We start from the raw sequence: 12,818 nt of genomic DNA, 5'->3' as shown, positions 1-12,818 counted from the left end.
GATAGCGCAGGGAATCTCTGAGGGACCGGGGCTGTGTTGGGAGAGGGAACCTGGAGCAGGGAAACCCTGCTGGTGCCCAGGGTTTGGGAGTCTGGGCATCCATCCCCCAGCTGCTGACAGCTCTGATACCCAAGGACATCATCCCAGATCAGTGCAGCCAGCAGTATTTCCATTGGAAATGTGGTGGCTGGAAACCCTCTCTGGTTTGCAGAGGTGGAATCGGTCTGGAGGGGTGTTGTAGTGTGTTGTTAAGTTTCTTGTGTTATTCCCCCAATTTATGTATTGTTCTCCCCTATTATGTGTAAAATGGTTTCGTTCCCCCAGTTTTTCCCGCCACTGCTAGCCTGTCAGCTAAGTTGCCATAGTAACCGCTATTCATAGTTGCCGATGTGTAATTGCTCCTCCCCTGGTTTCCCTTATAAGTGAAAGTTGTTTCCTCCCTAGGTCCAGTCAATCACTCCCTTTCTCCTCCCAAGTTTCGAGAACCTTCTCCTCTCTGGAGATGGTGGCTGGCTGGGGTCCCAGGACCCCTCCTTTACCTTTTGATTATTGGTCTCCATGGAGTGTCAGTTCTGTGAAGTTCATCTCCTCACCTTTCCCGATTGGTTCCGCCTGTACCCACCCCCCTCCTTTATAATCCTGTTTCACCCCCTATGAAAAAACTTTTTCCCGGTTGGTTTCCCCGTGTTTGGATCCCGCGACACCTTCAATAAACCGATGTTTAACCCCCGGGAAATGGTCAGCTCCGTTCCTCCCCTATACCAGCGGTGTGAGCCAGTCCGCAGCCAGCACAGCCCCAGGCCCTCAGACGCCGAAGGGCGCTGGCCAGGAATTGCAGAGGGGCGTCGGCCTTTCGCCCTCAGCGAGTCGGACTTTAAACTTCGAGCCACCTATACCCCCCTCTGCAGAGGGGTTTGTGTGCCCCTCTCTGTGGGGCTGAACTGGGATCCCCTTAGGAGAGTGCCTGGGAGGGTCCTGGGTGGGATCACAGCCATCTGCAGCAGCCATGCAGGGCAGCACTGGCAGCCAACTGCAGCCTGACAAGGGAAAGCTCAGCAGTGCCATTGGACCACAAAAAATGGCCTTGGAGGATCTAATATTAATGCAGAACCCAAACTGTTATTGTGGTTACAGTGTAAGGTTGATTAAAAAGAGTTATGAGTTACAAAACAGCCAAAATGTCATTTATTCAAGAGATATTGGTTCAAATCACTGATAAAGGATTAAAGCAAATGAATTGTGGCAATGTAGACAAAAATAAAAACAAATCCTTAAGGAAAACTGCAGAATTGTTTCAACTGGAAAAACATGAAAAATATGTCAGTAAAAAACCCAAAATACACAGCAGGAACAGCTGGGGACACCAGTGACTCCCAGAGGGGTGTCAGACACATTTCCCTTGGGTAGTACATGGTTAACTCAATAAAAGTGACACGTTTCAGTTTCTGAAATCCCCTATTATATTAATATTATATTAGCTGATATCATAGCTGATATCATAGCTGATATCATATCTCATATCTGATATCTCATATCATATTCCTATTCCATCCCCTCCAACATCCCAGAATGGTGTTATTGGTGTTAATTAACACCTTGGTGGTGTGAGTCTTCCCACAGTTGTGGGGACAGAACTGTGGAAGGTTTTGAGTGACACAACAGGTACTGGCTTATTTTTGGAATTTATCTTTGGAATTCCTCAGCTGCCTGGTGTGGGTAATATTCTCAGAGATGGAAATAATTCAGTTTTCATTTTAATTCTTGCCTTGAGGTCTGGGAATGCAGGTGAGTGTGGTCCATCAGAGCTGCTGCAGAGTCAGGAACCTGTCACTCTTTCCTGGGTTAGTGAGGCTTTGTGAGTTTCTTTTGTGTTTTAAACAAAAAGCAGAGCTTGGAAGAAAGTTCCATGAGACCCTTTTTTTAACAAAGCCTAGCTATGTAGGAATCACATCATAATTCACCTTTATTCCCCATTTAAATTAGCAGTGACACCAACCAGTTTGTGCTCAGCATCATCAGCTGCTCAGAACAGTCAGAACACATTTTGAAATAGAATTACTGAGTACTTCTGTTGCTTTTTGTATTTTTTAAAAACAATCCGGATTTTGTTGTTTTTCTGGTGTGATTTATTTGACAATATTTTTGTCGCTGTTGCACATTCCATGAGGAAAGCACTAATTTTAGAATAGTAAATGAAATATTGAGAGTTTCTTCCCTGGGATTTTTGATTAGCTGTAAGAATTGGGCTTTGGGAGGAACAGGACAGGGTTAGGGGTGAGAACTCCCAGCAAAGGAGATTTTGGGGCTGATAAAGGTGGCAGCTCCATGCTCCTCAGCAGCCTGCAGGAATGGAGCTGTTCACTTTTCATCCAGGGGAATATTGAAAACAGCCCCTGCCTTCCTCTGTCTGCTCTGGCTTTGTTACAAGCAAAATATCTAAAGGGAGATGCATCCAACTTGCATGGAAATCAGGAATTATCCCTGTGTTTATAGACACAAAATATCCAAACTCTTTATGTTGTTCTATTGTCCCTCCCCGAGATTTTGAGTGGATGGTGTGAAATATTTTTGTTTTTCTTGTGTTTTTCTAAAACCTTTTCATGACTTAATTTTTTGGAGTCCAGTTATAGCAATTTTCATTTAAAATGTCAAGTTTATTTTGGTTTTATTTTGGGAAGACAAGATATTCTAAAAGCCTTTTTGTATTCTTCATAAACATATGGTGGTAAAAAGTACAGGTAGAATACCTTAAATTTTTTTACATCTCATAAAATTTAAACCTCAACCTGTCTGGTTATCACTGAATTAAAGAAAAAAAATTGCCTTTTTTAGAAGCTGTGAGCACAGAGAATGGGTTCATTTGTTTTACTCAGGAAAAGGCAGAGACACAGCTTTTCATCCAGGTGTTATTATTTGTGTTGCTTGTGGTCATTATGAATCCAGGCAGTCTCAATATTCCCAGCCTTCCAAATTAGGTATTTATTTCTAGGAAATGCCTTAATCCTGTATTTAAGCAGATTTTTTCTTTGCCTTTTAAAAGGTGTTGCAGTGTTGAAGAATGAGGAATATTCAGGTTTTTTCCCCTGTTGTTTCAATTTTGGCTCCGTGCTGGTGGCACTTTCAGATCTCAGTTGCCAGTGCTGGTGCTGACCAAAAATTGGGATTTTTGGGGGTTTTTTTGCAGTTTCTGAGAGCAGGTGGTATCCTGGTGTGTAAGCTGATTTCAAATGTCTGTTTAGGTAATTCCCTTCAGCTGTCTAATACCAATTTGGGGATGTAGGGACACACAAATATTACAGAGTCCTTAAGCTCAGCCCATCACTGAGGCCTCAATCTCGGAGGTTTTCTGATCCCAAAATCTGAATTATTGTGTTTGTCCCAGGCAGAAAGGGGAGCAGTGTTTACCTGTAATTAACCTGAGCTGAGGCACAGGGGAAGTGGAAAACCTCAACCTGAAAATCTCTCCTGTCTGTCCCTTCACGTTTTACCATAATATCAGAGGTGTTGTCAAATTTACAACAAATAATTGCCTGGCTCGTGGTTCCATCTGGGGAATGAATTGGAGCCTTTGCCACGCTCTGGGATCCATCCAGGGCAGATGCAGAGGGATAATCTGGCCTGTTTGTCCTGCAGAAAGCTGCACCTTTGTGTTTCCAAATGGATTCCAGCTGCCTGGAGAAGGGAGCAACTCCACGTGCTTGTAGGAATTAATTACAGGGGCTGATGGATCTGCTTGCTAATAGATTGTGGGGCTCGTTTGTTCCTGTAGAATTCTAAGTTTTCCCTTTTTTTTTTTTTTTGGAGAAAATAAAAAATGTCTTTCCTCCAGGACTGCAGCATTTAAACTTTCATTTCATTTTTTCCTGGTTGCTTTTCCTCAGCCCAAGCAGGGACAGCTTTGGGGTTTACTTGGGAGAGGAAGGAATTTGTGTCTTTGTGTGACAAATGAGCAACTGTTGTGATTTTGCCTCACCTCGTGCTTTAAACTTTTTGTGTTTTGTATTTTTTGTATTGAAAACAAATTGGGTATTCTTAACTTAACTGAGCCTTTTTTTTGTTCTGTTTTCAGATTATTGGAATAATATTTACTTCCCTTATCAACATTAACTCTGGTTTTATATGGGAGTTTTTATCTTATGTACCTGCAGCTGGGTATTGCACCCTTTATTTTTTAGATGTATGTGGAGTTTTTGCTTTTGAATTCCAAGACTGCTTTGAATGAGAAAGGACAAGGAATGTGAGGGACTTTTGGCTGTTTATTTAATAGGAGAACGTACCAGTTTCTATATAACTTTGCTTTCTTTATTATTTTATTCCCTAAAGATTATTAGAATTAGAGTCCATATTTTTCTGCTCAGTCATGACATGGCTGCAGGAATGCAGGGTTAGGAAAAAGTCCTGCTTTGGGACACACTCTGAGAAGAGGCGAGGGAAATTCATGTCAGGTAAAACCAGTTGGGTTCTTATCTGGTGATCTTAATTTGAAGCTGAATTTTAGGAAGGAGCCTTTAAGCAGATTGACAAGAGAAATAAATGGTTCATCTCCCTTCTATCCAGGGAGCTGTGCCTGGATCCCAGGGGATGTGCAGGGACTCCTTAGGTAACCAAGGCTTTGTGGCAGAGCAGAACCTTCATCCATCCCCTTGAATCCAGAGCAGACCAAGAGTCCGGGGAGCTCGAGGTGTGAATTCCAGTGTGCCCCATCCCTGCTGCTTCTCTCCAGCTGCATCCCTGTCCTCTCCATCCTTTTCAGAATGACAGTTGTGGGAATTTCACCTCCTCAGATGTTTCCTCCTGTAGTCACCATGATTTAAACGTGCAGAATTGCTGGGCTGGGTTGGTGCTGGTGTTTGGTGAATGAGTTTCCTCAGCTCTGCATTTGGCATCGTTTGCCACACAAAGGCACCAGCAATGAAATTCTCCCTCTCCTAAGCAAACCCCAGCACTCTCCCTGCTCAGGCTGAGGGAGAAGCAGCCAGGAAGAAATGGGCTGAATGAAAGTTTAAATGCTGCAGTCCTGGAAGAAAGACATTTTACATCCTCTCCAAAAACGTTCATGGTTGTCCCAGTTCTTGTTTTTATTTCATCCTGCTTTTCTCTGGCACTGTGGATGATACTTTTTAAAATCTTAAATATTCCCCTATTCTGAAATACGTTTTGTCACTTCCCAACTCTCCCAGCTGCTGGTTTGAAACAATTTTTCCCTCTTTGCATCAGTCTCATTTCAGGTTGAAACTCTGCTGCTGCCTTTCGTTATCACTCACCTTATATTGAACAGTAAATTTTAAAAAATTATTATTATCATACATATTATCTATATTTAACTTCCTCAAAGGCATGCATTTAAAAATTGCAAACTAATAACAACCTGCAATGTTTATGGAGGCAGCTACATTTGTATTATGTATACATCTTTACTAATTTCTGCAGTCTGAATGACTGCAATTGATACCTGAAATTATTTTACCTTTCCAACAACTTGTACCATGATTTTTTTTCCTGGTGGTGAAGTTGAGTTAAACAAGGAACTTTCTCTTAATATGCTTTGAAAGAGAACATGGCATTTTGCTGCAATTACTTGTGTGTTTGCACTCTGGCTTTATTAGCAGCCTGAGCACCCAGGCTTGATGCAGTGCAGTTGTTCCATTGTTCCACCCTTGGATTTATGGCTGGAGTATTAAAGAGCCCTCAATTTGTTGCCTTTTGTTTGTGGCCATTGGGCTAAAAATAATCTAATAAGGCTTGTGGCAGGTGAGAGATGCTGAGAAGAATTCCAGGGGAGACGTTGACATCTCAGCACCCTTCTTTGGGGTGGGGGTGCTGTTTGCCAAGAAAACGGATTATTTGTGCAAAAATTGATCTTTCCTGGAAGAGCTCAAAGAGAAGAAAACAAACCCTGTCTTGGTTTTGGGCTCTAATTCCTCTTTCCATTTAAAAAAAGTCTCTTTTGCAGTTGTAACCTTTTGAAGAGATTAGATTGGACCTCTAAGATAGAGTTCAGTGCTTTAGTGCAATATAATTGGGGAAATACTAAACGCCACTGACCTCATTTCCTTTAGAACAATGAGAATTAATAGTTGCACGTTTTATTAGGCTGATATTCCAGATGTAGTGTACATTTAATTAAGTGTAGTTTCCTTTTGGTTATGGTATGTGGCTCTGCTTTTTGTCGCAAATTCTTTCTAGTTTTACAGTTTTCCACATGTTTTCTTTCACCATTTATGATTTTTTCAAAGCGGGGCTGTAAGGATTTAAATCACTTTAGCATGCAGCAAAACAGTTCCCATTCAAACAATAAACGCCATTTTAAAAAGCCTTTAGATCTTCTGTCACTTCATAAATATAAATGTATAAAAACATTATGCAGTTGTAGTGCCCACCTGCTAATTAAATGCAGATTTCCTCAAACTTGTTTTAAAATCCGCTTATTTGTTTCAACTCTGTCTCTGCTCAGAATACATATGGCCCTTGTGAAACTAATTATGCTTATGGAGCAGCTGTTAAATTTAGTGCAACTAATTTTATCCAATATTTTACATTTTAATTGATTACCTGTGAAGAAATTAGCAAATTAACACTTATTGTGCAGTAACTGAATGGGCTTTTATGGAGACTTTCAATTTTTACAAGCGGCCCGAGTGCTGATGGAATAAAGCCATTTCTTAGGGCTGGAGATGGGGAACTTATTGGTGAGCCTTGATTATCTGGTGTGAGAATTTAGGGATCCCGAGTGATGCCAAGCATCTGTGTGTTCTGCAACTTAGACATGAAAAGCAGATTGGAAAGTAATGGCTTTTCACAGAATTTTGGGAACATATGGGCTTATCTGGATCTAAGAACCCTTTGAAGATCTTTGAACTTGACTAAATGACTTAACCTTTGGCATGGTGGGTGGGTGTGTTGGGTGTTGTTGGGGGGAAGGGGATCCACGCTGCAAATCTCCTCTACAGCTTCATTTTTTGGTGATGGCTTTTTCCCCCCTCTGGTAGTTCCATAATTTGAACATTTGGGGTCTTGCTTTAATAGGACTAATTGTGATTCTTGTTATTTTTCAACAGCAGATGAAATAGAAAATCTGTCTGCTCTGCCGGATCTGTGGCCTTTTGTTGTGGTTTGGTGATGAGCTGGGGGCGCAGATGACTTTTGGGAGCTCCCATTTCAGGAAGCCTTATCTTGATTTCCTGTCCTGTAGATCTTGCAAGATACTTTAATGGGAATTAAGGAACGGTAGAGAGAGGCTCTTCCCAAGGCCACGGAGTGATGGGACATGTGGGAATGGCCTGAAGCTGATGGAAGGGAGGTTAGATGGGATTTTGGGGAGGAATTCATCCCTGGGAGGGAGGTGGGACACTGGGACACCCTCCACTGTCCCAGGGAGCTCCAGTCCCTGCCTTGGACACTGCCAGGGATGGGGAAATTTAATGCAATAACTCTTAATTTTTAAAAGCTGTTTCCTGTATATAAATGTCACCTGTGCAGACATTCTGGGAATGAGCAGGAATCCAGGAACTGAGCATCCAGCCTGCCTGAGCTGAGCTTATTTGCACCTGTAAAAGGTAGAGCTGAACTCCAGCTCAGATTTGAGCTGAGCAACTGGAATTCTTTAGCAGTAAATATTTGAGATTCCTGTTATTGCTGGTGGAGGACTGTGCCATTAAATGAGGAGAGGCCCTGCATTGATTAAAGATGATTTGTGTTGCTACAGGGCTTTGTTTGTTTGGGGTTTATTTTCTGTTTTGGACTTACCTGCAGTTCTGAGAAGCCAGGGTTACCTGGGAATACTGGATTTAGGGCAGTGCTGTGTTAATCTGTGCTGCCTCATCATGATGTTTGTACAAACAGTGCCTCTGTGCCACACAAAAATTAGATTTAATATCCAGAATGTTCCTTCATGTCAAAACTTCCTGTGCCTGAGGAGTGAGGATGGATGCATGGATGGACACTCTTCCATTTGTGATGACACACTAAAAATCCAATTTGAGCCAGCAAATGCTCTCCAGTTAAGAATGCAGCAGTGCAGTGGTAATTTGATCTATTTATGAGTGTTAATAGAGTGACCAGGATGGGAGAGCTGCTGTTGGAGGGTACCAGCTGCTGAAACAGGAACCCAGCCCTGACCTCTGGAGCTGCTCCTGGCAGCAACAGGGACCTGAACTCCCATGTGCTGGACAAATTCCAGAAATGTAATTTATAGCCTCATCTGGATGGAGGATTTTCTTTTGCTTAGTCTATTGTTGAGTTTTATTAAGCAGTTGTTGTCTCATAAAAGGAGGGATTTTGTCTGTGTGATTTGGCTTTTAAAGGCTTTGGGAGTTTTGGACTCCAAGAGGGGCTAAAGAAACTTTTTATACTGTTTTAAAAATTCTCCTATTTCCTTCAGTATTGATGAAACTTTTCCATGAGGTGCCATCAGAATTGAATCATGGGATGGGTTGGGAAGGACCTCAAAGCCCATTTCCCTGGGAGGGACACATTCCAAAGGCCAGGGTGCTCAGGTAAGAGAAACCAAGGAAAACTTGACCTGATTTTTCCCAAATATCCCTTGTCCGCTCAGGTAACATTGATCTGTGACAAATTATTAAATAAAACTTAAAAAATCCTCTACAAGAAATTCAGAAATAATTTTGGACACACAAAGAACCAGCCGTAATACTTCTGGATTTTTTTTCCATTTTGTTAATGGATGAATCCATTGTTTAAGTTATTTTGCATCTCTTTTCAGAGCAGGAGCCATGTTTTCTATTTCACTTCTTGTGCTGAATTGTCCGTTTAAAGGTATTAAATTGTGACATGTGCTGCATTATTAGATGTGTTTATTAAATGTATTGAAATTAAGCAATAGAACTATAACAAGGCTGAGGAGCAGTGCTGGTGAGAAATGGCTCAAGGATTGTTCTGATGATGACATTTTCTAATTGTGAGGTAGGGCAGTAAGGTCTCTGTCACTCTAGACCTTTAAGGCATTTAAAGTGTTTGTGTTCAGGGCTGAGTAGCCAAAAGCTTCTAAAAGCTGGAGATGAAACCCTTGGTAGCAAACTAAACCTGCTGATGTTATGTGTCTGACTTCACTCACTGTGGTTTTTGGAGAATAAAAGTTATCTAGATATCTCCGTGGAGGAAGGCAGAGGAATTGGTGGTGTTTTGTTAGGCTAATTTGGTATTTTACACTATGGAGATCCTTTTTGTCTGCCTAGAAGCAGCCTCTTCTTTCTCTGGTGAAGGAGAACCTTCCTTCACTATCTGGCTGCTTCTCACAAGAGTTCTGGTGACTCCTCTTCTGCTTGTTTAGTTAATCCAATAGATGCTGCAAAAGATCTAACGGGTTTTAATCAGAATCTCTTTCCCAGTTGCTTTTACTCCAATATAGAAATGGACCAAAACTTGTAAAAGTGTGAGGATTTGGGGTCCATGTTGGGTTTGTTTTGGGTGTAGCCTTGGTCAGGCTCTTGTGCTGCCCAAGGTGTATCCTTTGGAGGCATTTTAATAAATCCCTGTTTGATTCCTTTAACTCTGCCCAGCCTCTGTTCCAGGCAGCTCTTTAGGCATCAGTCACCATCCCTGGTGTTTAAAAGCAGAGTGGATGTGGCCCTCAGTGCCAGGTTTGGTTGGGGTGTTAGGGGTGGGTTGGACTCAATGATCTCAGAGTGTTGGAGTCCTGGACACTGAGAATTTCAGCATTTCTGTGCTGCCAGGCTCTGACCCCCAAGAGAACCCTGCACTGACCTGAGGCCGTGGAGAAGCTTCCAGAATGGAATGATGGAACTGGGATTGTGGGTGTGGAGTTTGAACAGAAATGTGTGATATCACAGGGTGGGAAACTCAGAGTTTGGGGTTTTAGAATACAGTAATAGATATAAAGCAAGGTGGAGGTTTTAGGGTGGAGACTGGTCCCCCTTTTTCTTTAGGGGTTTGGGTGGTATTTTGTAATTGGACAGAAAAGTCAGCATTGCAGACTTTGAGTGATCAGTTGTTGGGTTAAAAGTAAATAATTTGGGTGTCATTTCTTAATTGGATAGTTTAGCCTTGAAATACCTTGTGTAGATAGTTAGCCCTTTTGTAGCATGTTAGTGGGAGAACCCCCAGTGGGTCCCTGTGTTCCTTCAAAGTAACTGTGTCACCTGCAGGACAGGATTGTCCAATTCCTGTAGGAGTACAGCGTGCCCTTGTTCTGCTAGGAATTCTTCTCCACCTGGTGTCTGTGTGGTTGTGCAGGTCATGGGCACGGCAGCGCTCCTACAGCCACAGCAGCGAGAGGTTCCACCACAGGGCTGGGTCCCAGTGTTCCTTCAAAGGAACTGTGTCACCTGCAGGCTAGGATTGTCCAGTTCCTGTAGGAGTGGGGCATGTCCTTGTTCTGCCAAGAGTCCTTTCACACCTGATGTCTGTGTGGTTGTGCGGGGCACGGGCACGGCAGCGCTCCTACAGCCGCAGCAGCGAGAGGTCCAGCCACAGGGCTGGGTCCCTGTGTTACTTCAAATTAATTCTCATCTGCAGGCCAGGGTTGTCCCATTCCTGTAAGAGTAGGGCATGTCCTTGTTCTGCCCAGAACTCTTCTCCAGCTGGTGTCTGTGCGTCCCTGCAGGTCGCGGTCGCAGCAGCGCTCCTACAGCCACAGCAGTGAGAGGTTCTGCCACAGGGCTGGAACCCTGTGTTACTTCAAAGGAACTGTGTCACCTGCAGTTCCTGTAGGAGCACAGCGTGTCCTTGTTCTGTCAGGAACCCTTCTCCATGTGGTGTATGTGCGTCCCTGCAGGTCGCGGTCGCAGCAGCGCTCCTACAGCCGCAGCAGCGAGAGGTTCTGCCACAGGGCCAGGTCCCTGTGTTCCTTCAAAGGAACTGTGTCACCTGCAGGCCAGGATTGTGCAGTTCCTGTAGGAGCACAGCGTGCCTTTGTTCTGTCAGGGATTCTGTTCCAGCTGATGTCTGTGTGTCCCTGCAGGTCGCGGTCGCGGGCACGGCAGCGCTCCTACAGCCGCAGCAGCGAGCGGTCCGGCCACAGGAGAACGCCCAGCGGGTCCCGGGAGCGCCGCAAGGGCAGGGACAAGGACAAGGACAAAGGCAAGGACAAGGGCAAAGGGAAGGAGAAGGAGATCCACGGCACCAAGGCTGGGTGAGTGAAACGGCAAATGATGGAGCTGGAGCAAAACCGGGCAGCAACGCCGTGTCCTTTTACTCTTCCTTTATGATAATCTTCCTTTAAATTGTATTTTATATCAACTGAGTTTATGTAAATGTAGAATATTTGGAAGGTGGGGAGTTATTCAGACTGTTTGGAGGGTGGGGTTTGTAGGGTTTTACAGTTCTGCAGTGTGGTAACGTTTCACACCAAGTGATGGTTTAATTTTCTACACTTTCCCTCCCAGCTTGGTTTCAGGTGGGTTAAAGAGCTTCTGCAATTTGTTAATATAAACATTCTTCCCATATGTAATAGCCATGATATAGGGGAAAATGAGGAATATTGGAAAGCATGAGGGCTTCTTCCTAGGAGAAGTTGGTTTCACTGTTCACACACACCTGCACCTCCTCCCTGTGGCAGAAGCTCCTCTGGGCTGTGGTTGAGGCTCAGAAATGCAGTTCCAGCACAAGCCTTGCTCTGGGTGAATGATGGCAACCCTTGAGATCCTGCTGTCAGTCCAATTTCTGCTCGGAATAACTGGGGTTGTTGATGACAGATTGCAGGAAAGGCAATGTAATTTTTTGCATTTTATGTAATTTATGTAATTCCCTCTGCTTTAAACGTCATGCTGTTGTGCAACCTTTCCTGGCCGTTTGCTCTTCCCTCTTTGTCTGATCCCTTCCAAAAAAAAACCAAAACACTGAGGTGTCACTTCATGACCTTCCCTTGGGTGGATTCCCACTGAAAATGCTCCTGGGGAATTTCTGGAGCAACATCTTCCACCCACATGTGGGCTTCTGTTGGCTTCTGGAATTCTCCCTTTGTTCCCTGTGGCAGCAGGAAAATTCCTGGTTAAGTTGGATCCGGTTTGGACTCTCCAAGCAGGTTTAATTTCTAGACCCAGAGTCTGGAAAGTCTCATTATTCTGCAGAGCCCTTCCAGAACCTCCAGCATCAGGGAATCCCTGGTGGAAACAATCCTGTGGCCTCAGTATTTGAGCAGATCCTTCCTCAAAGGCACCTCAAGGACCAGGTCTGGTTCCCAGTTTAAATTCATGGCTGTTTGCAATGTATTTATTCAAAATAGCTGCTTTGGAGCTGTAATGAAGATCAGCCTGAAGCCAGATTGTGGGAAGAAGGGACATAAATTCTCAGGTGCTGCTTGACTTTATAGTTTAACTTTGCATAAAAGGAGGTATTTCAGCTTGGCAGCACTGCAGCTTATCTGAGAGATGTTGTATATTTGGGGCTTTACTGCTTCTCTAAAGCACAGAATCAAAATGCTTTTTTTTCACTAATTAAGCAGCAAATTTGTTTGTGGCTCCTGTGAGCCCTAATGATGATTTTCTGTCCTTGGCTGTGTTTGTAGATGTGAGGGGGAAAGGTCTGTGCTTGGGGCTTTTTTGGGGCAGCTTTAGATTCTTTCAAGGGAGATCTTGTCACAGTAAACATCTCAAGAGAAGCTACAAAAAAAAACCTGAAATTATTTTAAAAACAGTATTCTGGGCATTGTCCTTTGGCATTCCCCATTTCAGTGATGATTCTCTAACGTTGAGCACTGAATTTCTGGAGTGCTGGAGAAGTACCAGATGCTCATGAGCTGGGCTGTGAAGCACCTCAGCTCTTCTCCTTTACACCCTGAAATGTTTTAAGGGTTGTCCAGCCATGATGGAGGGAAATCCTGGGAATGTGGGGAGCTCCAG

The 12,818-nt window shown here is 43.6% G+C and overlaps 1 protein-coding gene across 1 annotated transcript in view; it reads left to right on the top strand.

Moving 5' to 3' along the window:
• Positions 1–12,818, top strand: part of RSRC1 (arginine and serine rich coiled-coil 1) — a 106,253-nt gene that overhangs the window by 14,709 nt on the left and 78,726 nt on the right. Inside the window, exon 4 of the mRNA XM_074547538.1 lies at positions 10,940–11,110. Within this exon, the coding sequence (XP_074403639.1) occupies positions 10,940–11,110 (171 nt within the window). The remainder of the gene's footprint in view (positions 1–10,939; positions 11,111–12,818) is intronic.

Source organism: Zonotrichia albicollis, chromosome 9 (assembly GCF_047830755.1).
Source record: "Zonotrichia albicollis isolate bZonAlb1 chromosome 9, bZonAlb1.hap1, whole genome shotgun sequence".
NCBI classification, from domain to species: domain Eukaryota; kingdom Metazoa; phylum Chordata; class Aves; order Passeriformes; family Passerellidae; genus Zonotrichia; species Zonotrichia albicollis.
The sequence above is the reverse complement of the archived record's forward strand: the minus strand, read 5'-3'. Positions and strand labels throughout refer to the sequence as shown.